The 27993-nt window shown below is 32.5% G+C and overlaps 2 protein-coding genes and 2 non-coding genes across 6 annotated transcripts; 2 read left to right on the forward strand and 2 right to left on the reverse strand.

Moving 5' to 3' along the window:
- Positions 1–3792: 3792 nt before the first annotated feature.
- LOC130988587 (uncharacterized) lies at positions 3793–12152 on the forward strand. 3 transcript variants are annotated; one of them, XM_057912467.1, is made up of 4 exons: positions 3793–4283; positions 5651–5726; positions 6291–8565; positions 11765–12152. In XM_057912467.1, exons 3-4 carry the CDS (start codon positions 7506–7508, stop codon positions 11767–11769), a joined length of 1065 nt encoding a protein of 354 aa, XP_057768450.1. In that variant the 5' UTR covers positions 3793–4283; positions 5651–5726; positions 6291–7505; the 3' UTR covers positions 11770–12152. The 3 variants fall into 3 exon arrangements, 2 of the variants coding, with proteins under 2 accessions (XP_057768450.1, XP_057768451.1); XM_057912468.1 differs by having other exon boundaries at positions 7505–8565; XR_009090144.1 differs by lacking the exons at positions 3793–4283; positions 5651–5726; positions 6291–8565 and adding exons at positions 9263–9757; positions 11125–11200.
- Positions 12153–20814: 8662 nt separating this feature from the next.
- Positions 20815–20917, reverse strand: LOC130991094 (U6 spliceosomal RNA). Its single transcript, XR_009091057.1, has one exon. It is a non-coding gene; the product is annotated as a U6 spliceosomal RNA (small nuclear RNA).
- A 1078-nt stretch (positions 20918–21995) lies between these two features.
- On the reverse strand, positions 21996–24506 carry LOC130988588 (L-ascorbate oxidase homolog). Its single transcript, XM_057912469.1, has 4 exons — positions 23734–24506; positions 23562–23671; positions 22448–23500; positions 21996–22374 (listed from the first exon to the last, which is right to left on the reverse strand). Exons 1-4 carry the CDS (start codon positions 23872–23874, stop codon positions 22095–22097), a joined length of 1584 nt encoding a protein of 527 aa, XP_057768452.1. The 5' UTR covers positions 23875–24506; the 3' UTR covers positions 21996–22094.
- Positions 24507–27920: 3414 nt separating this feature from the next.
- On the forward strand, positions 27921–27992 carry TRNAW-CCA (transfer RNA tryptophan (anticodon CCA)). The gene has a single exon. It is a non-coding gene; the product is annotated as a tRNA-Trp (tRNA).
- Position 27993: the final 1 nt, after the last annotated feature.

A 27993-nucleotide genomic window follows, 5' to 3' on the forward strand; every position in this document is an offset into this window, starting at 1 on the left:
AAAATTTAAACATTGATTATTACTAATCTAAGATTATTACTAAGAATTCAAGATTCTTAGTAAGAATAAGAATCTTATAATTATAATTTAAGAATGTTAATTTGATTAGTGATTCACTCATCAATCATCACTGATCCAAGATTATTACTAAGAATTCAAGATTCTTAGTAAGAATCTTATAATTATAACTTAAGAATGTTAATTTGATTAGTGATTCACTCATCAATCATAATTAATCCAAAATTATTACTACGAATTCAAGATTCTTAGTAAGAATTCAAGATTCTTAGTAAGAATCTTATAATTATAACTTAAGAATGTTAATTTGATTAGTGATTCACTCATCAATCATCATTAATCCAAGATTATTACTAAGAATTCAAGATTCTTAGTAAGAATCTTATAATTATAACTTAAGAATGCTAATTTGATTAGTGATTCACTCATCAATCATCACTAATCCAATATTATTACTAAGAATTCAAGATTCTTAGTAAGAATAAGAATCTTATAATTATAACTTAAGAATGTTAATTTGATTAGTGATTTACTCATCAATCATCACTAATCCAAGATTATTACTAAGAATTCAAGATTCTTAGTAAGAATCTTATAATTATAACTTAAGAATGTTAATTTGATTAGTGATTCACTCATCAATCATCACTAATCCAAGATTATTACTAAGAATTCAAGATTCTTAGTAAGAATCTTATAAGTATAACTTAAGAATGTTAATTTGATTAGTGATTCACTCATCAATCATCACTAATCAAAAATTATTACTAAGAATTCAAGATTCTTAGTAAGAATCTTATAATTATAACTTAAGAATGTTAATTTGATTAGTGATTCACTCATCAATCATCATTAATCCAAGATTATTACTAAGAATTCAAGATTCTTAGTAAGAATCTTATAATTATAACTTAAGAATGTTAATTTGATTAGTGATTCACTCATCAATCATCACTGATCCAAGATTATTACTAAGAATTCAAGATTCTTAGTAAGAATCTTATAATTATAACTTAAGAATGTTAATTTGATTAGTGATTCACTCATCAATCATCACTGATCCAAGATTATTACTAAGAATTCAAGATTCTTAGTAAGAATAAGAATCTTATAATTATAACTTAAGAATGTTAATTTGATTAGTGATTTACTCATCAATCATCACTAATCCAAGATTATTACTAAGAATTCAAGATTCTTAGTAAGAATCTTATAATTATAACTTAAGAATGTTAATTTGATTAGTGATTCACTCATCAATCATCACTAATCCAAGATTATTACTAAGAATTCAAGATTCTTAGTAAGAATCTTATAAGTATAACTTAAGAATGTTAATTTGATTAGTGATTCACTCATCAATCATCACTAATCAAAAATTATTACTAAGAATTCAAGATTCTTAGTAAGAATCTTATAATTATAACTTAAGAATGTTAATTTGATTAGTGATTCACTCATCAATCATCATTAATCCAAGATTATTACTAAGAATTCAAGATTCTTAGTAAGAATCTTATAATTATAACTTAAGAATGTTAATTTGATTAGTGATTCACTCATCAATCATCATTAATCCAAGATTATTACTAAGAATTCAAGATTCTTAGTAAGAATCTTATAATTATAACTTAAGAATGTTAATTTGATTAGTGATTCACTCATCAATCATCACTGATCCAAGATTATTACTAAGAATTCAAGATTCTTAGTAAGAATCTTATAATTATATCTTAAGAATGTTAATTTGATTAGTGATTCACTCATCAATCATCACTGATCCAAGATTATTACTAAGAATTCAAGATTCTTAGTAAGAATCTTATAATTATAACTTAAGAATGTTAATTTGATTAGTGAGTCACTCATCAATCATCATTAATCCAAGATTATTACTAAGAATTCAAGATTCTTAGTAAGAATCTTATAATTATAACTTAAGAATGTTAATTTGATTAGTGATTCACTCATCAATCATCACTGATCCAAGATTATTACTAAGAATTCAAGATTCTTAGTAAGAATCTTATAATTATAACTTAAGAATGTTAATTTGATTAGTGATTCACTCATCAATCATCACTGATCCAAGATTATTACTAAGAATTCAAGATTCTTAGTAAGAATAAGAATCTTATAATTATAACTTAAGAATGTTAATTTGATTAGTGATTTACTCATCAATCATCACTAATCCAAGATTATTACTAAGAATTCAAGATTCTTAGTAAGAATCTTATAATTATAACTTAAGAATGTTAATTTGATTAGTGATTCACTCATCAATCATCACTAATCCAAGATTATTACTAAGAATTCAAGATTCTTAGTAAGAATCTTATAAGTATAACTTAAGAATGTTAATTTGATTAGTGATTCACTCATCAATCATCACTAATCAAAAATTATTACTAAGAATTCAAGATTCTTAGTAAGAATCTTATAATTATAACTTAAGAATGTTAATTTGATTAGTGATTCACTCATCAATCATCATTAATCCAAGATTATTACTAAGAATTCAAGATTCTTAGTAAGAATCTTATAATTATAACTTAAGAATGTTAATTTGATTAGTGATTCACTCATCAATCATCATTAATCCAAGATTATTACTAAGAATTCAAGATTCTTAGTAAGAATCTTATAATTATAACTTAAGAATGTTAATTTGATTAGTGATTCACTCATCAATCATCACTGATCCAAGATTATTACTAAGAATTCAAGATTCTTAGTAAGAATCTTATAATTATAACTTAAGAATGTTAATTTGATTAGTGATTCACTCATCAATCATCACTGATCCAAGATTATTACTAAGAATTCAAGATTCTTAGTAAGAATCTTATAATTATAACTTAAGAATGTTAATTTGATTAGTGATTCACTCATCAATCATCATTAATCCAAGATTATTACTAAGAATTCAAGATTCTTAGTAAGAATCTTATAATTATAACTTAAGAATGTTAATTTGATTAGTGATTCACTCATCAATCATCACTGATCCAAGATTATTACTAAGAATTCAAGATTCTTAGTAAGAATCTTATAATTATAACTTAAGAATGTTAATTTGATTAGTGATTCACTCATCAATCATCACTGATCCAAGATTATTACTAAGAATTCAAGATTCTTAGTAAGAATAAGAATCTTATAATTATAACTTAAGAATGTTAATTTGATTAGTGATTTACTCATCAATCATCACTAATCCAAGATTATTACTAAGAATTCAAGATTCTTAGTAAGAATCTTATAATTATAACTTAAGAATGTTAATTTGATTAGTGATTCACTCATCAATCATCACTAATCCAAGATTATTTCTAAGAATTCAAGATTCTTAGTAAGAATCTTATAAGTATAACTTAAGAATGTTAATTTGATTAGTGATTCACTCATCAATCATCACTAATCAAAAATTATTACTAAGAATTCAAGATTCTTAGTAAGAATCTTATAATTATAACTTAAGAATGTTAATTTGATTAGTGATTCACTCATCAATCATCATTAATCCAAGATTATTACTAAGAATTCAAGATTCATAGTAAGAATCTTATAATTATAACTTAAGAATGTTAATTTGATTAGTGATTCTGTAACACCCGCCTATTTATATTAAATTTAGAATTTTTTTAAAACTTAGATTAAGATGATTCACGCCGGATATAAAGAAAATAAATTTATTTTAAATTCCAACAAAAAATGATTTACAAAAAAACATTTGTAAATTTAATTATTGAATTTATATGCATTGTATATTTATTTAATTTAGCATTCAAGTATTTTTTTTTTACGAGATATTTATTTAGCAAACCCTGAAATATTTATTACAGTCCCGATATTTTATCTATGTTACTAATAACCACCCAATATCATGATATATTTTTTTTTTTTACATACATGTGCAGACAATCAATTATATCTGCATAATAAAATCATATCTTTGATATCTTATCAAATTTTTGTCCACTTTCATTTGCTTCCACTTTCTTTTATTTTATTTGTCCACTTTCTTTTGTTTCCATTTATTTTTGTTTTTATGCAGTCAAATTCCACTACACCAGATCAGCCAAGTTTTCCACTACACCTAACAAATCAGTCAAATTTTCCTTCACTCACTACTCCACCAAATTTCTTTCATCGGCTCTCCAAAATCATTTCACCAGAAATCTCCCCAAACTCATTTCACCAGAAATCTCCCCAAACCAAAGCAAACATCCATCTGTGTATCAACAACAAATCAGTGAAAGGTTTATATTTCCAACTCATTCAATTCATGCAAAATTCATCAATCCTTAGCCGAACAGAAAAACACAAACACATGTCCATCATCTCATCAGATATATGCATACATATTTGTATATTTAGATCGCAAATCATAAAGTTTATGTTTTTAAACAAAACATTGAAATCTTTCAAGAACATTGCATTCACGAAAACATAAGTAGAAAAAGGGAAACTTGGTTTAAAGCTTTTATTTTTGTTGAGCCGGTTGATGCCGGTGCGTCTGAGTCGAGTCGGGGAAGATGGCTGGCAGAGACGGCGGCGTGGAGACGCTGCTGTCGGGCCGAGGACGGTGAGAGAGAGAGGGAGACAGGCAGCGGCGTTCCGTCGTTGCCAAGGAGGAGAGAGAACAGGGGGTACAGAGGGAGATGAGGTGGGTGGTCCTTCGTTGGTGGCCGAGCCGCGGTGGCGGAGAGAGGCTGGGATGGCAGCCGGCTCTGGGATGGTGGCAGGCGGTCCGACCAACCGCTGCTCTCTGTCTCGGGGCGGCGAGGGCGGCCACGCTGTCGGCTGAAGAAGGAGAAGGTGATGGTGGTGTCGGGTAGGAACAGGTGGTGTAGCTGCGGCGGCGGAAGTGACAGGAGACGAGGGAGAAGTTCCGGCCGGCGCTCGTTGCCGGGCATGAAGGAGCAGTCGAGGGAGAGGAGCAGTCGAGGGAGAGGAGCAGTTGAGGGAGAGGAGAGTCAAGGGCGGCGGCGTATTCAGCGGTGGTTTCCGTCGTCTGCCGGAAGAGAGTTGGGGGAGAGAAGGGGAGGGGGTTTGGCGTGAATGGAGAGAAAAGAGAGAGACGAGAGAGGCTATGTGTGTGTGAGTGTTGTGCGGCTGAGGGAGATAAGAGGGTGGAGTCAGTGGGCTAGGGTGAAGGTTGGGCTTGGATGGGGAGTGGGCTTGGGTGTTGGGCCGGGGTTTAATTAGTGTTGGGCCGATTTTTTTTAGTTTTGGGCTGCGAAATTTTATTATCAGTTGGGCCCTATTATTGTTTTATGAAATTGGGCTTTCTTATTTTTAATTAATTGAACTATTATTAGTTTGATTAATTTATTTAAAGGAAAATTTTCATAATAATATCATATTATTATTATGTGCATATTTTAAGTAAATTACTTATTATATGTTAAGTATAACATGATTTGCATTATATTTTGCAATAAGAGAAATATTAAAGAAAGATGAGTAAGAATATTGTTGGTGTTCTTAACTCAAGAGAAATATTTTCAATTATTTATGCATTAAATTTTGAAAACCCGGCTAAGTGAATCATAGAATATTAAGCACTTCACCATGACTTAAGATTTAATTCAGGAGACCTATTAAGATTATAGATTTCTTGTAGGTTTTGTAGACCGTGAGGACTAGCGCTGCTATATCAATTCAGAGTTAAGAATAAACGACAGGCATTGCCTAATCAGGTGGGCTTATTTTCCAAATGTATGATTTAGCTATTGAGCTTAAATATTTCAATGAAATGAAAACTGTTTATCCAATAAATATTTTTGTGCACTCTGCTCTGTTTAAGGCTCGCATAAGTTAATCGATCGAGGTTCTCTTATGACCTAACACGTTGTTTGAGAATTGTGTACACCTATTAGCTGACTCGGTGGGTTGATCTCCATCGGGCACTAATCATGTATGAGGCGTTATAAGGGTGCTCGACGGGATGTGTTCCGGAGCATTGGGTCCCAAATGGGAGCTTGGCTGGGTTACGCCCTCAGTCCAAGTAAAGCAGGAGTAATGGATCCGTCGGTGGCTAAAAGGTCCGGGATCACAGCGAGTAACGGAAAGGGAGTGTGACAATTGCGCGCAATATAATAAAATGTTTTAACATGCTTAGAAGTTATTTTTGTTTTAAAACCTTCTAAGTCATGTAAAGTATAATTGGATAAACTGCTCTTATGATTATGAAATATTTATAAAAATGCTAGCCCACTAAGTACATTAGTACTTAGCCCAAAATTTCTTTCAAATGTTTTCAGGTTGATTGGTCGGTGCTGACGGGGCAGAGCTGAGGCTAGGGTTCAACTCCGTATTTTGTTTTCCGCTGTTGCACTAGCTCTTATTTGTCTTTTATTTCTCCAACTTAAGACTTTTATGTTAAATTCTGAATTATGTTTTCTTATCGAGCTTAAACTCTCAACTTCTAGCTCTATGTTATTAACGTTGGTTATCGGAAGCATGAAACCGAACTTGTGATCCTAAGGCTTAGAATGTTGTTGATTGATTAATATCACTTGATTTTTGTCTTTCTTCACTCAAAGGGCGTTCCCCGACTTTTTATCCTATTATTTGAATTCCACAAGGTTCTTTCCTTGTTTATTTCTATGATTTTAGTCGCACCTCGATTATAGTTTATTCCTTCAAGAATTGGGGTGTTACAGAATGGTATCAGAGCATAAGTTTTCTTTCATGTCTCTGATAACCGTAAGCTTCTAATGTCGAGTCTAGAATAGTACCTCTAGGCTTCTAAGAAAATTTGTTGACCCTCAGCTCGCCGTCACACTGCCGCAACAAAAGGTACGACTTAAAAATTTCAATGATTTTAAATGCTTTCAAAGTTTTTAAGAAGTGCGCGCTTTCAATGTATGATGTTATATGAATTGCTTATCGCTTTCATATTGTTATTTTGAGCCTTTAACTCATATAACCAATGTATGTATGTATGTCGTGTTTGGGACTACCCGAGCCCTTAACGAATCAATGAATTTATGGTCGAGTTAGATTTCATTAATCTTTCCGGATTAAGAAAATTTTTATGAAAGGGGCATTTATTGTCCATATGTTTAAAGGTTTCAAAAGAAACAAATGATTAAATGAATGAAAAGTTTTATGTTATCGTGTTAGGTCCACTGCCTGTACGATATGAATGATGAGTCTCTTACAAATCGTTTGAGTACTACCCAAGGATACTTTAGAAATGTTAGTCGTGAAAGCTCCGCTTGATCGATTTAAGTAAGGAATGATAAGATAGCAACGTTTAACATAGATATGTTACAACGTAGAAGAAATGTCATGAGATTAAGGTTTCACTTAAGTTATTCCACTTAAGTTTAGATTAGTTTCCACGTAGAACTAGTCTTTCACATGGTTACACTATAGAAGCGATATATCTCGTGTATATCTATATATGTATGTATGTATGTATGTATGCCGAATGAGTCTCTTTGTCTGCTGATTCTCGTCCGTCAATCAGAATGGAAGGTGCACCAAGAGGACGTGGTAGAGGGCGCGGACGTGGCCGTGGGCGCGGTAGGGGATTTGTACCCGAAGAGCCTATTCCACAAGTAGCACCAAATCGCACAGCCGAGGAAAAGTTTCGCAAGGAAAAACCTCCAACGTTTGATGGATTGGGCGAACCTGCGGATGCCGAGAAATGGGTTAGGGCAATAGAACGGATCTTCAACTACATCCGTTGTGACGATGAGGATAAAGTGGCATGCGCAACTTATCAGTTGGTGGACGAAGCTGACTTTTGGTGGGAGTCAGTGAGGCGGACTATGACTGACGAACAGTGGGAGAATTTCACATGGGAAGAATTCAAGGCTGAATTGTATGAGAAGTATATACCAGGATGTTACCGACAAAAGAAACAGAACGAGTTTTGGAATTTGAGACAGAAAACGGGAACTGTGACCGAGTATGATAGAGCCTTCAATCAGCTATCAAGATATGCTCCGACGTTGGTGGACAGCGATGAGAAACGCGCAGAGAAGTTCAGAAACGGACTGCGTCACGAGATAGCGATTTCCCTAGCAAGTCAAGGGGGTCTCACCTACGCGCAGACATTGAGCAGAGCCCTCACTATTGAGTCATTGTTGCCAAGGGAGAAAGGAAAATCCCCCGAACAGTTTGGATTTGTACCATCTCAAGATGGTAGTAAGGGAAAGAGAAAATGGAATGAAGGGACTGGTGGAAACATTGGAAATGGGAAGAAACCATGGACGGCAAATCAAAATCAGAATCAACATCAGAACCCACAACCTCAAGCAATAGTTCAAACTCCTTGCCCAAAATGTCAAAAACTCCATCCGGGAGAATGTCTGAAAGGAATGAACGTCTGCTATAACTGCGGAGAGGCCGGGCATTATGTCTCGACATGCCCAAAGAAGGGAGGAGGAGCACCCCAACAACAAAATCCTGGAAACCAACAACGACAAAACCAAGGTCCTAGAGGAAATCAGAACCAACCACGATACGCTAGGGCCTATGCCCTTAACCAACACCGAGCAGCAGGAGATCACGGAAACCTGGCAGGTACGATTAATGTTTTCGACATGTCGATTATAGCTCTATTCAATATTGGAGTATCATATTCTTCCATTTCATATGTTGCTTGTAAGAAATTAGAATTTACGCTATAATCGTCCGTAACAACGATAAAAGTTAGTACAACTGACGATGAAAGACTGCTACTAAGGACGTCACCGCGAACTCAGAGCTCGATATAGGCGCCGAAACATTTTGACATACTTACATGTTATTCCTATGATAGAAATTGACGCAATCCTCGAATTGGTTGACTTACTCAAGTCAGCGCCACGATACTTTTAACAAGAGAAAGATCCCTCTTCAATCTTCAGGAGAGAACGAGACAAGTTTCCACGACATAACGACGTACCAGAGTTTGAGGAAAATTTTCTAGTTTGCTAAACGATGTCGCGCTGTTAGGGAATTAAGTACGTATATGATTTAGTGCCGCACAAGAGTTGAGTGGAATGAAAGTCTAGTATCCAAACTAGATGACCCAGATATGCAATTTCGAGGACGAAATTTTTATAAGGAGGGAGGAATGTAACACCCGCCTATTTATATTAAATTTAGAATTTTTTTAAAACTTAGATTAAGATGATTCACGCCGGATATAAAGAAAATAAATTTATTTTTAATTCCAACAAAAAATGATTTACAAAAAAACATTTGTAAATTTAATTATTGAATTTATATGCATTGTATATTTATTTAATTTAGCATTCAAGTATTTTTTTTTTACGAGATATTTATTTAGCAAACCCTGAAATATTTATTACAGTCCCGATATTTTATCTATGTTACTAATAACCACCCAATATCATGATATATTTTTTTTTTTTACATACATGTGCAGACAATCAATTATATCTGCATAATAAAATCATATCTTTGATATCTTATCAAATTTTTGTCCACTTTCATTTGCTTCCACTTTCTTTTATTTTATTTGTCCACTTTCTTTTGTTTCCATTTATTTTTGTTTTTATGCAGTCAAATTCCACTACACCAGATCAGCCAAGTTTTCCACTACACCTAACAAATCAGTCAAATTTTCCTTCACTCACTACTCCACCAAATTTCTTTCATCGGCTCTCCAAAATCATTTCACCAGAAATCTCCCCAAACTCATTTCACCAGAAATCTCCCCAAACCAAAGCAAACATCCATCTGTGTATCAACAACAAATCAGTGAAAGGTTTATATTTCCAACTCATTCAATTCATGCAAAATTCATCAATCCTTAGCCGAACAGAAAAACACAAACACATGTCCATCATCTCATCAGATATATGCATACATATTTGTATATTTAGATCGCAAATCATAAAGTTTATGTTTTTAAACAAAACATTGAAATCTTTCAAGAACATTGCATTCACGAAAACATAAGTAGAAAAAGGGAAACTTGGTTTAAAGCTTTTATTTTTGTTGAGCCGGTTGATGCCGGTGCGTCTGAGTCGAGTCGGGGAAGATGGCTGGCAGAGACGGCGGCGTGGAGACGCTGCTGTCGGGCCGAGGACGGTGAGAGAGAGAGGGAGACAGGCAGCGGCGTTCCGTCGTTGCCAAGGAGGAGAGAGAACAGGGGGTACAGAGGGAGATGAGGTGGGTGGTCCTTCGTTGGTGGCCGAGCCGCGGTGGCGGAGAGAGGCTGGGATGGCAGCCGGCTCTGGGATGGTGGCAGGCGGTCCGACCAACCGCTGCTCTCTGTCTCGGGGCGGCGAGGGCGGCCACGCTGTCGGCTGAAGAAGGAGAAGGTGATGGTGGTGTCGGGTAGGAACAGGTGGTGTAGCTGCGGCGGCGGAAGTGACAGGAGACGAGGGAGAAGTTCCGGCCGGCGCTCGTTGCCGGGCATGAAGGAGCAGTCGAGGGAGAGGAGCAGTCGAGGGAGAGGAGCAGTTGAGGGAGAGGAGAGTCAAGGGCGGCGGCGTATTCAGCGGTGGTTTCCGTCGTCTGCCGGAAGAGAGTTGGGGGAGAGAAGGGGAGGGGGTTTGGCGTGAATGGAGAGAAAAGAGAGAGACGAGAGAGGCTATGTGTGTGTGAGTGTTGTGCGGCTGAGGGAGATAAGAGGGTGGAGTCAGTGGGCTAGGGTGAAGGTTGGGCTTGGATGGGGAGTGGGCTTGGGTGTTGGGCCGGGGTTTAATTAGTGTTGGGCCGATTTTTTTTAGTTTTGGGCTGCGAAATTTTATTATCAGTTGGGCCCTATTATTGTTTTATGAAATTGGGCTTTCTTATTTTTAATTAATTGAACTATTATTAGTTTGATTAATTTATTTAAAGGAAAATTTTCATAATAATATCATATTATTATTATGTGCATATTTTAAGTAAATTACTTATTATATGTTAAGTATAACATGATTTGCATTATATTTTGCAATAAGAGAAATATTAAAGAAAGATGAGTAAGAATATTGTTGGTGTTCTTAACTCAAGAGAAATATTTTCAATTATTTATGCATTAAATTTTGAAAACCCGGCTAAGTGAATCATAGAATATTAAGCACTTCACCATGACTTAAGATTTAATTCAGGAGACCTATTAAGATTATAGATTTCTTGTAGGTTTTGTAGACCGTGAGGACTAGCGCTGCTATATCAATTCAGAGTTAAGAATAAACGACAGGCATTGCCTAATCAGGTGGGCTTATTTTCCAAATGTATGATTTAGCTATTGAGCTTAAATATTTCAATGAAATGAAAACTGTTTATCCAATAAATATTTTTGTGCACTCTGCTCTGTTTAAGGCTCGCATAAGTTAATCGATCGAGGTTCTCTTATGACCTAACACGTTGTTTGAGAATTGTGTACACCTATTAGCTGACTCGGTGGGTTGATCTCCATCGGGCACTAATCATGTATGAGGCGTTATAAGGGTGCTCGACGGGATGTGTTCCGGAGCATTGGGTCCCAAATGGGAGCTTGGCTGGGTTACGCCCTCAGTCCAAGTAAAGCAGGAGTAATGGATCCGTCGGTGGCTAAAAGGTCCGGGATCACAGCGAGTAACGGAAAGGGAGTGTGACAATTGCGCGCAATATAATAAAATGTTTTAACATGCTTAGAAGTTATTTTTGTTTTAAAACCTTCTAAGTCATGTAAAGTATAATTGGATAAACTGCTCTTATGATTATGAAATATTTATAAAAATGCTAGCCCACTAAGTACATTAGTACTTAGCCCAAAATTTCTTTCAAATGTTTTCAGGTTGATTGGTCGGTGCTGACGGGGCAGAGCTGAGGCTAGGGTTCAACTCCGTATTTTGTTTTCCGCTGTTGCACTAGCTCTTATTTGTCTTTTATTTCTCCAACTTAAGACTTTTATGTTAAATTCTGAATTATGTTTTCTTATCGAGCTTAAACTCTCAACTTCTAGCTCTATGTTATTAACGTTGGTTATCGGAAGCATGAAACCGAACTTGTGATCCTAAGGCTTAGAATGTTGTTGATTGATTAATATCACTTGATTTTTGTCTTTCTTCACTCAAAGGGCGTTCCCCGACTTTTTATCCTATTATTTGAATTCCACAAGGTTCTTTCCTTGTTTATTTCTATGATTTTAGTCGCACCTCGATTATAGTTTATTCCTTCAAGAATTGGGGTGTTACAGATTCACTCATCAATCATCATTAATCCAAGATTATTACTAAGAATTCAAGATTCTTAGTAAGAATCTTATAATTATAACTTAAGAATGTTAATTTGATTAGTGATTCACTCATCAATCATCACTGATCCAAGATTATTACTAAGAATTCAAGATTCTTAGTAAGAATCTTATAATTATAACTTAAGAATGTTAATTTGATTAGTGATTTACTCATCAATCATCACTGATCCAAGATTATTACTAAGAATTCAAGATTCTTAGTAAGAATCTTATAATTATAACTTAAGAATGTTAATTTGATTAGTGATTCACTCATCAATCATCATTAATCCAAGATTATTACTAAGAATTCAAGATTCTTAGTAAGAATCTTATAATTATAACTTAAGAATGATAATTTGATTAGTGATTCACTCATCAATCATCACTAATCCAAGATTATTACTAAGAATTCAAGATTCTTAATTAGTAAGAATCTTATAATTATAACTTAAGAATGTTAATTTGATTAGTGATTCACTCATCAATCATCACTAATCCAAGATTATTACTAAGAATTCAAGATTCTTAGTAAGAATCTTATAATTATAACTTAAGAATGTTAATTTGATTAGTGATTCACTCATCAATCATCACTAATCCAAGATTATTACTAAGAATTCAAGATTCTTAGTAAGAATCTTATAATTATAACTTAAGAATGTTAATTTGATTAGTGATTCACTCATCAATCATCAATGATCCAAGATTATTACTAAGAATTCAAGATTCTTAGTAAGAATCTTATAATTATAACTTAAGAATGTTAATTTGATTAGTGATTCACTCATCAATCATCATTAATCCAAGATTATTACTAAGAATTCAAGATTCTTAGTAAGAATCTTATAATTATAACTTAAGAATGTTAATTTGATTAGTGATTCACTCATCAATCATCACTGATCCAAGATTATTACTAAGAATTCAAGATTCTTAGTAAGAATCTTATAATTATAACTTAAGAATGTTAATTTGATTAGTGATTCACTCATCAATCATCACTGATCCAAGATTATTACTAAGAATTCAAGATTCTTAGTAAGAATAAGAATCTTATAATTATAACTTAAGAATGTTAATTTGATTAGTGATTTACTCATCAATCATCACTAATCCAAGATTATTACTAAGAATTCAAGATTCTTAGTAAGAATCTTATAATTATAACTTAAGAATGTTAATTTGATTAGTGATTCACTCATCAATCATCACTAATCCAAGATTATTACTAAGAATTCAAGATTCTTAGTAAGAATCTTATAAGTATAACTTAAGAATGTTAATTTGATTAGTGATTCACTCATCAATCATCACTAATCAAAAATTATTACTAAGAATTCAAGATTCTTAGTAAGAATCTTATAATTATAACTTAAGAATGTTAATTTGATTAGTGATTCACTCATCAATCATCATTAATCCAAGATTATTACTAAGAATTCAAGATTCTTAGTAAGAATCTTATAATTATACCTTAAGAATGTTAATTTGATTAGTGATTCACTCATCAATCATCATTAATCCAAGATTATTACTAAGAATTCAAGATTCTTAGTAAGAATCTTATAATTATAACTTAAGAATGTTAATTTGATTAGTGATTCACTCATCAATCATCACTGATCCAAGATTATTACTAAGAATTCAAGATTCTTAGTAAGAATCTTATAATTATAACTTAAGAATGATAATTTGATTAGTGATTCACTCATAAATCATCACTGATCCAAGATTATTACTAAGAATTCAAGATTCTTAGTAAGAATCTTATAATTATAACTTAAGAATGTTAATTTGATTAGTGATTCACTCATCAATCATCACTGATCCAAGATTATTACTAAGAATTCAAGATTCTTAGTAAGAATCTTATAATTATAACTTAAGAATGTTAATTTGATTAGTGATTCACTCATCAATCATCACTGATCCAAGATTATTACTAAGAATTCAAGATTCTTAGTAAGAATAAGAATCTTATAATTATAACTTAAGAATGTTAATTTGATTAGTGATTTACTCATCAATCATCACTAATCCAAGATTATTACTAAGAATTCAAGATTCTTAGTAAGAATCTTATAATTATAACTTAAGAATGTTAATTTGATTAGTGATTCACTCATCAATCATCACTGATCCAAGATTATTACTAAGAATTCAAGATTCTTAGTAAGAATCTTATAATTATAACTTAAGAATGTTAATTTGATTAGTGATTCACTCATCAATCATCATTAATCCAAGATTATTACTAAGAATTCAAGATTCTTAGTAAGAATCTTATAATTATAACTTAAGAATGTTAATTTGATTAGTGATTCACTCATCAATCATCACTGATCCAAGATTATTACTAAGAATTCAAGATTCTTAGTAAGAATCTTATAATTATAACTTAAGAATGTTAATTTGATTAGTGATTCACTCATCAATCATCACTGATCCAAGATTATTACTAAGAATTCAAGATTCTTAGTAAGAATAAGAATCTTATAATTATAACTTAAGAATGTTAATTTGATTAGTGATTTACTCATCAATCATCACTAATCCAAGATTATTACTAAGAATTCAAGATTCTTAGTAAGAATCTTATAATTATAACTTAAGAATGTTAATTTGATTAGTGATTCACTCATCAATCATCACTAATCCAAGATTATTTCTAAGAATTCAAGATTCTTAGTAAGAATCTTATAAGTATAACTTAAGAATGTTAATTTGATTAGTGATTCACTCATCAATCATCACTAATCAAAAATTATTACTAAGAATTCAAGATTCTTAGTAAGAATCTTATAATTATAACTTAAGAATGTTAATTTGATTAGTGATTCACTCATCAATCATCATTAATCCAAGATTATTACTAAGAATTCAAGATTCTTAGTAAGAATCTTATAATTATAACTTAAGAATGTTAATTTGATTAGTGATTCACTCATCAATCATCACTGATCCAAGATTATTACTAAGAATTCAAGATTCTTAGTAAGAATCTTATAATTATAACTTAAGAATGTTAATTTGATTAGTGATTCACTCATCAATCATCACTGATCCAAGATTATTACTAAGAATTCAAGATTCTTAGTAAGAATCTTATAATTATAACTTAAGAATGTTAATTTGATTAGTGATTCACTCATCAATCATCATTAATCCAAGATTATTACTAAGAATTCAAGATTCTTAGTAAGAATCTTATAATTATAACTTAAGAATGTTAATTTGATTAGTGATTCACTCATCAATCATCACTGATCCAAGATTATTACTAAGAATTCAAGATTCTTAGTAAGAATCTTATAATTATAACTTAAGAATGTTAATTTGATTAGTGATTCACTCATCAATCATCACTGATCCAAGATTATTACTAAGAATTCAAGATTCTTAGTAAGAATCTTATAATTATAACTTAAGAATGTTAATTTGATTAGTGATTCACTCATCAATCATCATTAATCCAAGATTATTACTAAGAATTCAAGATTCTTAGTAAGAATCTTATAATTATAACTTAAGAATGTTAATTTGATTAGTGATTCACTCATCAATCATCACTGATCCAAGATTATTACTAAGAATTCAAGATTCTTAGTAAGAATCTTATAATTATAACTTAAGAATGTTAATTTGATTAGTGATTCACTCATCAATCATCACTGATCCAAGATTATTACTAAGAATTCAAGATTCTTAGTAAGAATAAGAATCTTATAATTATAACTTAAGAATGTTAATTTGATTAGTGATTTACTCATCAATCATCACTAATCCAAGATTGTTACTAAGAATTCAAGATTCTTAGTAAGAATCTTATAATTATAACTTAAGAATGTTAATTTGATTAGTGATTCACTCATCAATCATCACTAATCCAAGATTATTTCTAAGAATTCAAGATTCTTAGTAAGAATCTTATAAGTATAACTTAAGAATGTTAATTTGATTAGTGATTCACTCATCAATCATCACTAATCAAAAATTATTACTAAGAATTCAAGATTCTTAGTAAGAATCTTATAATTATAACTTAAGAATGTTAATTTGATTAGTGATTCACTCATCAATCATCATTAATCCAAGATTATTACTAAGAATTCAAGATTCTTAGTAAGAATCTTATAATTATAACTTAAGAATGTTAATTTGATTAGTGATTCACTCATCAATCATCATTAATCCAAGATTATTACTAAGAATTCAAGATTCTTAGTAAGAATCTTATAATTATAACTTAAGAATGTTAATTTGATTAGTGATTCACTCATCAATCATCACTGATCCAAGATTATTACTAAGAATTCAAGATTCTTAGTAAGAATCTTATAATTATAACTTAAGAATGTTAATTTGATTAGTGATTCACTCATCAATCATCACTGATCCAAGATTATTACTAAGAATTCAAGATTCTTAGTAAGAATCTTATAATTATAACTTAAGAATGTTAATTTGATTAGTGATTCACTCATCAATCATCACTAATCCAAGATTATTACTAAGAATTCAAGATTCTTAATTAGTAAGAATCTTATAATTATAACTTAAGAATGTTAATTTGATTAGTGATTCACTCATCAATCATCACTAATCCAAGATTATTACTAAGAATTCAAGATTCTTAGTAAGAATCTTATAATTATAACTTAAGAATGTTAATTTGATTAGTGATTCACTCATCAATCATCACTAATCCAAGATTATTACTAAGAATTCAAGATTCTTAGTAAGAATCTTATAATTATAACTTAAGAATGTTAATTTGATTAGTGATTCACTCATCAATCATCACTGATCCAAGATTATTACTAAGAATTCAAGATTCTTAGTAAGAATCTTATAATTATAACTTAAGAATGTTAATTTGATTAGTGATTCACTCATCAATCATCACTGATCCAAGATTATTACTAAGAATTCAAGATTCTTAGTAAGAATCTTATAATTATAACTTAAGAATGTTAATTTGATTAGTGATTCACTCATCAATCATCACTGATCCAAGATTATTACTAAGAATTCAAGATTCTTAGTAAGAATAAGAATCTTATAATTATAACTTAAGAATGTTAATTTGATTAGTGATTTACTCATCAATCATCACTAATCCAAGATTATGACTAAGAATTCAAGATTCTTAGTAAGAATCTTATAATTATAACTTAAGAATGTTAATTTGATTAGTGATTCACTCATCAATCATCACTAATCCAAGATTATTACTAAGAATTCAAGATTCTTAGTAAGAATCTTATAAGTATAACTTAAGAATGTTAATTTGATTAGTGATTCACTCATCAATCATCACTAATCAAAAATTATTACTAAGAATTCAAGATTCTTAGTAAGAATCTTATAATTATAACTTAAGAATGTTAATTTAATTAGTGATTCACTCATCAATCATCATTAATCCAAGATTATTACTAAGAATTCAAGATTCTTAGTAAGAATCTTATAATTATAACTTAAGAATGTTAATTTGATTAGTGATTCACTCATCAATCATCATTAATCCAAGATTATTACTAAGAATTCAAGATTCTTAGTAAGAATCTTATAATTATAACTTAAGAATGTTAATTTGATTAGTGATTCACTCATCAATCATCACTGATCCAAGATTATTACTAAGAATTCAAGATTCTTAGTAAGAATCTTATAATTATAACTTAAGAATGTTAATTTGATTAGTGATTCACTCATCAATCATCACTGATCCAAGATTATTACTAAGAATTCAAGATTCTTAGTAAGAATCTTATAATTATAACTTAAGAATGTTAATTTGATTAGTGATTCACTCATCAATCATCATTAATCCAAGATTATTACTAAGAATTCAAGATTCTTAGTAAGAATCTTATAATTATAACTTAAGAATGTTAATTTGATTAGTGATTCACTCATCAATCATCACTGATCCAAGATTATTACTAAGAATTCAAGATTCTTAGTAAGAATCTTATAATTATAACTTAAGAATGTTAATTTGATTAGTGATTCACTCATCAATCATCACTGATCCAAGATTATTACTAAGAATTCAAGATTCTTAGTAAGAATAAGAATCTTATAATTATAACTTAAGAATGTTAATTTGATTAGTGATTTACTCATCAATCATCACTAATCCAAGATTATTACTAAGAATTCAAGATTCTTAGTAAGAATCTTATAATTTTAACTTAAGAATGTTAATTTGATTAGTGATTCACTCATCAATCATCACTAATCCAAGATTATTTCTAAGAATTCAAGATTCTTAGTAAGAATCTTATAAGTATAACTTAAGAATGTTAATTTGATTAGTGATTCACTCATCAATCATCACTAATCAAAAATTATTACTAAGAATTCAAGATTCTTAGTAAGAATCTTATAATTATAACTTAAGAATGTTAATTTGATTAGTGATTCACTCATCAATCATCATTAATCCAAGATTATTACTAAGAATTCAAGATTCTTAGTAAGAATCTTATAATTATAACTTAAGAATGTTAATTTGATTAGTGATTCACTCATCAATCATCATTAATCCAAGATTATTACTAAGAATTCAAGATTCTTAGTAAGAATCTTATAATTATAACTTAAGAATGTTAATTTGATTAGTGATTCACTCATCAATCATCACTGATCCAAGATTATTACTAAGAATTCAAGATTCTTAGTAAGAATCTTATAATTATAACTTAAGAATGTTAATTTGATTAGTGATTCACTCATCAATCATCACTGATCCAAGATTATTACTAAGAATTCAAGATTCTTAGTAAGAATCTTATAATTATAACTTAAGAATGTTAATTTGATTAGTGATTCACTCATCAATCATCATTAATCCAAGATTATTACTAAGAATTCAAGATTCTTAGTAAGAATCTTATAATTATAACTTAAGAATGATAATTTGATTAGTGATTCACTCATCAATCATCACTAATCCAAGATTATTACTAAGAATTCAAGATTCTTAATTAGTAAGAATCTTATAATTATAACTTAAGAATGTTAATTTGATTAGTGATTCACTCATCAATCATCACTAATCCAAGATTATTACTAAGAATTCAAGATTCTTAGTAAGAATCTTATAATTATAACTTAAGAATGTTAATTTGATTAGTGATTCACTCATCAATCATCACTAATCCAAGATTATTACTAAGAATTCAAGATTCTTAGTAAGAATCTTATAATTATAACTTAAGAATGTTAATTTGATTAGTGATTCACTCATCAATCATCACTGATCCAAGATTATTACTAAGAATTCAAGATTCTTAGTAAGAATCTTATAATTATAACTTAAGAATGTTAATTTGATTAGTGATTCACTCATCAATCAACACTAAGGTTATGAATGGTGTATAAACTAGATTGATAAAAAAAAAAATCGAAAATTAATAATAAATTACTTAATAAATATTATTCCGACATAAAAATAAGAACGGAAACGAGCCCAATCCGTAATTAACAATATTTTTTGTATATCATCTCGACATATTCTAAGGTTATGAATATATATGATATTGTATATTGAAGTAGACTTTAAATGAATTAATAGATACTATATATATCAATAATACGAGTGTTCTGTACTGGTGACCATTCGAAAAGAACTTCAAGGTTAAGCGTGCTTGACTTAGAGCACAACTAAGATGGGTGACCGACTGAGAAGTTCGTCTAAATTATGCAATACTGTATAAATACCGAAATAAATTGTGGATATACAATAAAATAAATAAATAAATAAAATAAATAAATAAAATAAATAAAATAAAAAAAATAAATTAAAAAATATTACCGAGGGCAAATGCCGTCGGTAATTACCGACGGCATTTTGCCCTCGGTAATATCGTGAACAACTCCGGCGTGTGCGCCACCACCGTCCGGTGGAAATTACCGATGGTGATCTCGCCGCCGCTAATTACCGACGGCAAACGCCGTCGGTAATTTTTCGGCAACTCTCCGCCGTTCAACGGCGGTATTTAACGGCGGAAATGCCGGCGGCTTCGCCGCCGTTAATTGCCGGCGGCGGCCGATCGCCGTCGGTAATGGCGTTGCCGACGAACCGTTTAGCGACGGCGAGTTGCCGCCGGTAACACTATTTACCGGCGGCCGTCTTTTGTTACCGACGGCATTTCGCCGTCGGTAATCAACGATTTTTTTGTAGTGTTACTTCTCCCTACCTTAATTATGCATATAATTGAATAAAAATATGCATATATATATATATGTGTGTATGTATGTATAACGTTGCACATAAATGTGTATTGCAGCAGGTGATCTGTCAAATTATAAATTAAGAATTATTCATATAGCAAATTTATATTTAATTTTATGTACATATTTACGTTGTAATTAAAGACGGCCATCGAGGACCGGGAGGATTATACCATTAAACACTGACCTCACTCTGTACACTGAGGAATCACCATTTAGATATCCTTCATAAATTTCGAAAACAATATCTGATTTGTAAAAAAATTAAACACTGACCTCACTCTGTACACTGAGGAATCACCATTTAGATATCCTTCATAAATTTCGAAAACAATATCTGATTTGTAAAAAAAATATTAGAAAAAAATTTGGACCATTTCTCGATTTATGCGTGTCATCCTTGCGCAGGGGCCATGCTAATCTTCTCTGTATCGTTCCAATTTTATCGGATGTCCCCGAAGGGACAATATCTTAACCTTGCTTTATGTTATATAAGGTGCTACAATAACTTATTGGAATTCGATGTGGGACAAGAAATTGAAGTTTATTTAATTCTCATATCCCAAGGACTTTTGGGCTCTATGTAGGGCTCAATAGCTATTACATCTTGGCCCAGTGCATATTTGGCTTTTAGCCTTTTATAAATTGAATCACATATACAAGAACATTTACCCCTAACCGGAAATAGTAAAATATTATTTCTGGTTCACAAAGTACTAATTTTTGTCCAATTAGTTATTTCGTTATGATGACATTTCTTATAAATTTGGAAATTTTAAGACTTGTCCATAAGTTGTCACAATATATGTGTACATTTTACAAGGTTGAACTTATCTTACACATTAACTGTCAGTACTAAAAAAACTTCCAATCTTAACTATATAATATTTGCATTTTATTCTTTTCGAGTTATGAGTTTTTCGCAGGGACATAAATTAAGCCAAAAAACGGGGACCCCTGACAAAAGAAAATAAGAATAAAAAAAAATAAAATAGAAATTAATGCAGACTTTAAATTTATTTATTTATTTGTTAATTTATCAAAAAAAAAAAAACAATGGTGTTATAATTACTTGATTTATAGGATGTTTATAGTATTAGAACCAAATTGATGAATTTTGACTTAACCTTCTACGCTCTCTTACTTGTATTGTATTGGATCATCTTACTTCTTCCCGAAAACATAAATATTTATCCTTAGGTGCCAATAATCCTTTCTCTTTTATTTATAAAATGTTAAAATAATATCGGGACTACGTTTTCCAAATATCCCATCCATGTTTTCATTCAAAACAACTCAATTCAATTTGGCAAAATATATTTTTGTAAGCATGTATGAGTGGGCCTCGGCAAGTCGGCATGTTTCGACCTCCAATTAAAGATGTCACAACGAGGCACCTCCATTGATGGTGGAGTTAAATTCTTGTGCATTTTGCTTAATTTCTATAGAATGTTTTTCTAATTCCTCATATACTCTATGTTAGTGGTACTGAATTGCAAATCTAATTATATATTTTTTGTCCTGTGTTGATGGAAATCCAGAGTTTGAGCAATATGATTTCCCGTAAGATGATTAGTTTGTAGAAAACAAGGCAAAGTGAATAAAATGAGATAAAAGTGGAAAAGAGGCGATTGATATAAGATTAGAGCGGGTGGAGGGCGCGGGCGCAGAGTAGAGCGTTGGCAGGCATGTCGTATTCATTAGCAAGACTTTTAATTGGATCATACACTCTGATGTAGAGCTGCTGCCCCAGATACTGCCTCCCCCACATCGCACTTCTCAAATTCCACATCCCTTGGTTGTCCAGCGACACTAACACAGCACTCCAGTATCTCGGATACACCTGCGTTGTGTGTCTCGTCACAGCATCAACCAGATTGTATCCTTCCCTGCTGCTCTCCCTCCATTTTCCTGCTCCCATTCTGTACAATTACCATCTTCGATTAAATCACTGCATCTGCATCTGCATCTGCATTAAATTTAACTAAGACGTACCCCACAACCCAGAAATCGTAGCCATCGAGATGCCACGTCTGGATGGTCTCCTCCTCGTTCTCAAACACGATCTCCACGAAGTCGTGGAGAGCAGCTCCCACCACGGCGGTGCCCAGCTCGCCCGTGGCGTTGAGGCTGAAGACGCCGCTGATGTTGAGGTAATCCGCCAGCTTGAGCGGCGTGTCCGGCTGGACGTAAGACATCCCGTTCACAGCATACCGCTGCTTCCCATTAATAAGGGGCGCCGAATTCACCACGAAGATGCTCCTGCTGATGTTGATCTGCCCGTAGTGGAACGAGCCCTGCGGGTTGGGCCTGGCCGCATTGGCCGTGAGGTTCCACCTGCACGACCTCGCCTGCTGCACCGACCACTCCACGCCGCGTGGCGCCAGATCCTGCTGGGACCCCACTCCCGGTCCCTCGGAATTAGAATAGTGCAAGAGCGCGGTGGCGGTGAGGTTGAGAGTGAACCTCGTGGATGCCAGGATGCGGTAGTCTCGGGGAGGCTGGTCCAGGCTGACCAGCACCGTCACGGTTTGGCCCACGTGCACGTCCACGGAGTCGTACGTGTTCTGGATCACGTGCGACCCTTCAATCTCCACCACCTTCATTTGGTGCCCTTCAATCCTCCAGTTAAACGACGTCGCCAGGCCCACGTTCGACACGCGGAACATGTACGTCTTCCCCGGATCGCCCGTGATGGTGGAGGCGTTGCGGCCGTTGATGAGGATGGCGTCGGGGGAGGGCAGCGGGCTCCCTGAATCCAGCGTCTGCTGCAGCACATTGTGAGTGGCTGCGTACCAATCGCCGATGAGGAGGGTGAAATCTGCGGCTGGTGGGGCGTAGGGGACGGGGATGACGGACCTCGCGTATACGTTGAGAGCTCCGAAGGCGCCCGCAGCCCTGTGCATGAGGGTGGAGGGGAAGTAGGTGTAGCTGCCGATTTGATCCTTTGCTTGGAACTTGTAGGTGTAGTTGGAGTTGGGAGGGATGGGGCAGTTTGTTCCCAATACGCCGTCTTGCCACGAGTTCTTTCTCTGTTTTATCCCATTCCTGAATGCAATTCACATTACAGAGGAATCAATTAATTAATCAAAGTGTGGGTGTGGCTCACCATGTGAGAAGGAAAGGCTGGTCCAGCTTGTTGATGAGGTTAAGGATGATGTTGTCATTTGTCACACAATCAAGATTAGGGCCTGGAAACTGGCCATTGATGAGAATAACCTGCAATTAAAACATGATTAATGTAACTCTTATAAGCATTATACACTAAAAGAAGTAGGGACCTGCTGAGGGACACCCAGAGGCGCAGCAGTGCCGTATGTCACTGTCCATGTGTAGTACTTGTAAGCATCTTCAGCTGAGACTGAGGCCACACTCAAAAATCCCACAATCCAAATCAATGATAGTATCGTCGCGCTCCCCATTTTTTTTTCCAAAAAATACTATCTCGGAATCTCAAATTTACATACAGATTACAAAGGGGGCTTTGAAACTTTGATTATATATGAGATTATTGCATCTAAAGCCAGAATTGTGGGTTTTGGTAGAGTAGCTAGACTGAAGTGAGATCGATCCTAAGCAAATGAGATTTTGAATCAAGGGAAATGTACCGGATTTGAGCGATGTTATTGCTACAAAAAAGTAGAGAATTTTGAGTAGATCCTCCTTCAAAATCTGTGTCTGTTTAGGCTATGTTAAATCTTGGCTCTTCAAGTGTGACAAAAATCAGATATATAAATAGAATAGATTGGTGTGACGGAATTATTTTTTTAAAAAGGCTCCACTTGATCATATGCTCTTGAATTCCACTTCGATGAATGCCACGCGTTTTCCCAGTAGGAGTATGGATCTGAGATTTTACAAGGCTTTATGCCTTTATCTAAACCATAATTTAGGGTTCTTGAAATTCGAAATCATGATAAAAATAATTCCATTTTTTAAACAAGTCAAATCACAAAGCAACTATTTCTTCTAGAAAATTTTTATTAATGAAATGATTAAAGAATTTTTCGTTTTAATCCTGTTAAATTTTATTTTCTCTTTTGTAAGTATGTAAAAATGCCACCGAAATTAAATTTTATTTCTCCTTTCGCCTGCTTTTAATTCATGCATTAGGCTACATTTGCTCGGGTTTCAATAATATTTATCCAAGCCATTTTAATTTCTATATGTTAGTTTATTAATTTACATCATATTTACACGGTGAAATGCATCCTTAAGTAATTGTGCTTTTATTTTTATTTTTTCCATTAGATCCCTTTACAATGTTTTGGATTTAATTGGTCCCTGTTTCATTTTTTAATCTTGTCCAATCCTTATCTAACAGATCTACATATTACATATTACGTCATACTTTACTACTACATTCGTCCCTCAAACATCTTCATTTTTTCTATTTTAATTCATCCCCATAATATTTTCCTAATCTACTTTTGGAAATGATTGCATTCACCGTAAATTTTACAATCTTCACTTTTTATGGGATCCATTTTTTACTTCTCAAATACTGATCACTATTTTTATAGCAACAAAAACAACAACTAACACAGGCAATTGTAGCAAATAATAAGCAATCGAGTATCGTATCCACAGAGACTGTAAAACCGAAATTACTTTAGCTATTTTCTAAACAGACTCTCACAGTATGCAGGTAAAACAAAAATAAGGGTGAATCACGAACTAAGATTAACCAAATAAAAACTAAAGCATATAAATAATGATAACTAACTCAAATATAAGGAAAACTCTGACCCTAGGGATGTACTTTTACTAATCAACTACATGCATTTAATCTATCGATTCAATTACCAATTTAATCCAACCCTGATGAAAGATCACTAAATTATTCACAAGCTTCTCTAACGAACACCTATGAAAGTAGATTAATTTACCCCCCTTCACATTCAAGATTCAAAGGAATAAACTAACTCCAAATAGCACATAAAGAATAGCTCCCTATAGCTTCACCTGTCGCATTCAAGACTCAAGGCTAACACTATATCATGCATTCCTGACTCGGCTGAACAATTATCGCATTCAAGACTCAAACTGAATAGCTAGACATGTAAATTATTGGCCAAATAATTCACAAGAAATTAAGCACCAGAAATTATGAATCACAAGTTGGAAGGCAAATTGATATCAATAAATCATACACCCATAATTAATCAGCTATGTACAAACCCTAGGTTCAGATTAAAGAACTAGCCAGACATACTAAAATAAAACAAAAGCATAATAAAGAAGAAAACAATAATAAAAACTGAATTAAATAAAACCCGGAATGAATGTTGAATGACAGCTGAAATCTTGCAGGAAAAATAAAGCTAATGTATGGAAGCAATAAAATTCTAAAGCTAGAAAACTGAAATATAAAAAAGTTGGGAACTGAAAGAGAACCCAAAATAGGTCAAAAGAAGACCTATTTATAGTGTCAGGGTAAAATACAGTGTTTGAAACCCAGAAGAACTCTAAAAATCGGAAAATCTCGCAAAACCGCCCATATCGGCGACCAAACTCGGCGATCGCCGAATTGGTCGCCGTTTTTGGTCTGAAAATCGGCCAAATTCGGCGCCCGCCGAATTTAACGCTCGTAGTGCAAATTTGAAACAGGAATTTTGGCGACCAACTCGGCGGTCGCCGTTTAGGTCGCCGAATTTTGACTGCTGCGCGCGACATTTTTGTTTCGGCCATAACTTTCTCGTCCAAACTCCGATTTATAATCCGTTTGCGTTCACGAACTCGTATCGAGACGATCTACAACTTCTATTTCAGCATAGTTTTCCAAATTCGAACTCAATAAACCTGTACATTCCTTCAAAGTTCGAGTAAGAATCATGTTTCACAAGATAAAGCAATTTAAGCACAAAACAATCATCCAACACTCAATTTCCTATAGAATTAACATCATATGAACATTAAAAACCATGGAAATATGAGTGTTATCAAATACATAACTAACTTTTATTAAAATTCGTGTCACCATTCTCTAGGAAGATGTTTGGGGGGGACGAAGGAAGTATTTAATAACATTCCACAGCATATTCTAATTGAAAATTTGATATAAATATTCATCCATGCAGCATTTCAGATACAGCACTAGTGTTACGTCCGTCCAATATACGGGATCTATATATTTTTTACGTGATTCATTCTAATATGTAGTGTATTTAAATTTAGCAAATATTAATAATATAAAGTTGTTATTATTTCATAATGTCTATTTATTTTTTAACATTTGAAGAGCCATACAATGCTATAAAACATTTTATATTTAATAAAAGGACTTAATAAATTTTTTATACATTTAAAATATGTAAATTACGTTAATATTTTTAAGTAGTTCTTTTGTTATTTTTATATTTAGCATATATTAATTCTTATATTTTATAATTGTATGGTCTAATATCAAAGTAAATTTAAATTGAAATAAATGATGAAATAAAATAATTAAATGTAAAACATATTGTTTACAGTACTTCCTTATATATAATATTTTTAGTACCAGTTTTTTTATAGTCACCATCATTTTTACAAATCAATATTTTCAAACCATTACCATTTGTGACTCGTGAAATTGCTACATACAATTAATGATTGACCTTCGCTTTTGTTTATTGTCATTGGCTCATTACATAAGAGACTATGACAAAAAAATTGGTTTATCTGAAATCTGAATGACAATCTTGAATCTGATGGTGTTAGTGACATTCTTGGAATGAGAACTTTGTTTCCAGCATTATGACCAGTTATAACTTTGGCTTCCAATACGTGACTCCTCAATCTAGTAATAACCAATCTAGTGCCATTGCACAAGTCATTTGCATGATATGTATTTCTTAAAAGTGTGTCTGGAGTTCAAACTTTTAAGTATAGTTCATGATTGAGGATACCAGAACATTTAAGACTATTTAGGAGCTCAGGTGTGTGTGTGTCATGGAGCAAAGATTAAACTATATTTTTTTCTTTATAAATTAATAATATTAAATAAAAAAAATTTAAAAGTTGCAGCACAGGAGAATCAAACTCAAGTCCTTTAATGTTAGGCATTAACTTTTTACCGCTTTACCAACACACATAATTGAACTGTATTTGGTGAGGGAGGGGGTGTGTTTCTTCCACAAAAGAGACATTAATTAGAGCAATTAATATGCTTCACTTATACATTAGGTAAGAGACATCTTCATTACTTTTACGAATGCATTTGGTTATACTTCTCTATTTTTTATACTGTATTAAGTGTTTATATTACAAACAATAATTTTGCCTACTGTATTAAGTGCTGAGATTACACACAATAATTTTGGCAAGCGCTAAAACTGGGCAGTAATTAGAGATTAGCATGAGGTTAATAGGTAGAGCAGCATTAAATGGCCAGTTATCATATTTCCTTGTGACATCTTGTCTTAAGCTTCCAAGACGCACATATTATTCGTACTTGTATAATTTACTTATGAATTATTCATCAGCCGGATCCGTGGCGCAATGGTAGCGCGTCTGACTCCAGATCAGAAGGTTGCGTGTTCGATTCACGTCGGGTTCAA

The sequence above is a fragment of the Salvia miltiorrhiza genome, chromosome 6 (genome assembly GCF_028751815.1).
Source record: "Salvia miltiorrhiza cultivar Shanhuang (shh) chromosome 6, IMPLAD_Smil_shh, whole genome shotgun sequence".
In the NCBI taxonomy this organism is placed as follows: domain Eukaryota; kingdom Viridiplantae; phylum Streptophyta; class Magnoliopsida; order Lamiales; family Lamiaceae; genus Salvia; species Salvia miltiorrhiza.

What these genes read in the sequence shown, in the direction of transcription:
- LOC130988587 (XM_057912467.1), top strand. Translation starts at nt 7,506, where the DNA reads ATGGAAGGTGCACCAAGAGGACGTGGTAGAGGGCGCGGACGTGGCCGT.
- LOC130988588 (XM_057912469.1), bottom strand. Translation starts at nt 23,874, where the DNA reads ATGGGGAGCGCGACGATACTATCATTGATTTGGATTGTGGGATTTTTG. An exon ending in CTCTGGGTGTCCCTCAGCAG is followed by an intron (nt 23,672 to 23,733) that starts GTCCCTACTTCT and finishes TTTTAATTGCAG; the next exon opens with GTTATTCTCATCAATGGCCA. An exon ending in TACGATTTCTGGGTTGTGGG is followed by an intron (nt 22,375 to 22,447) that starts GTACGTCTTAGT and finishes GTAATTGTACAG; the next exon opens with AATGGGAGCAGGAAAATGGA.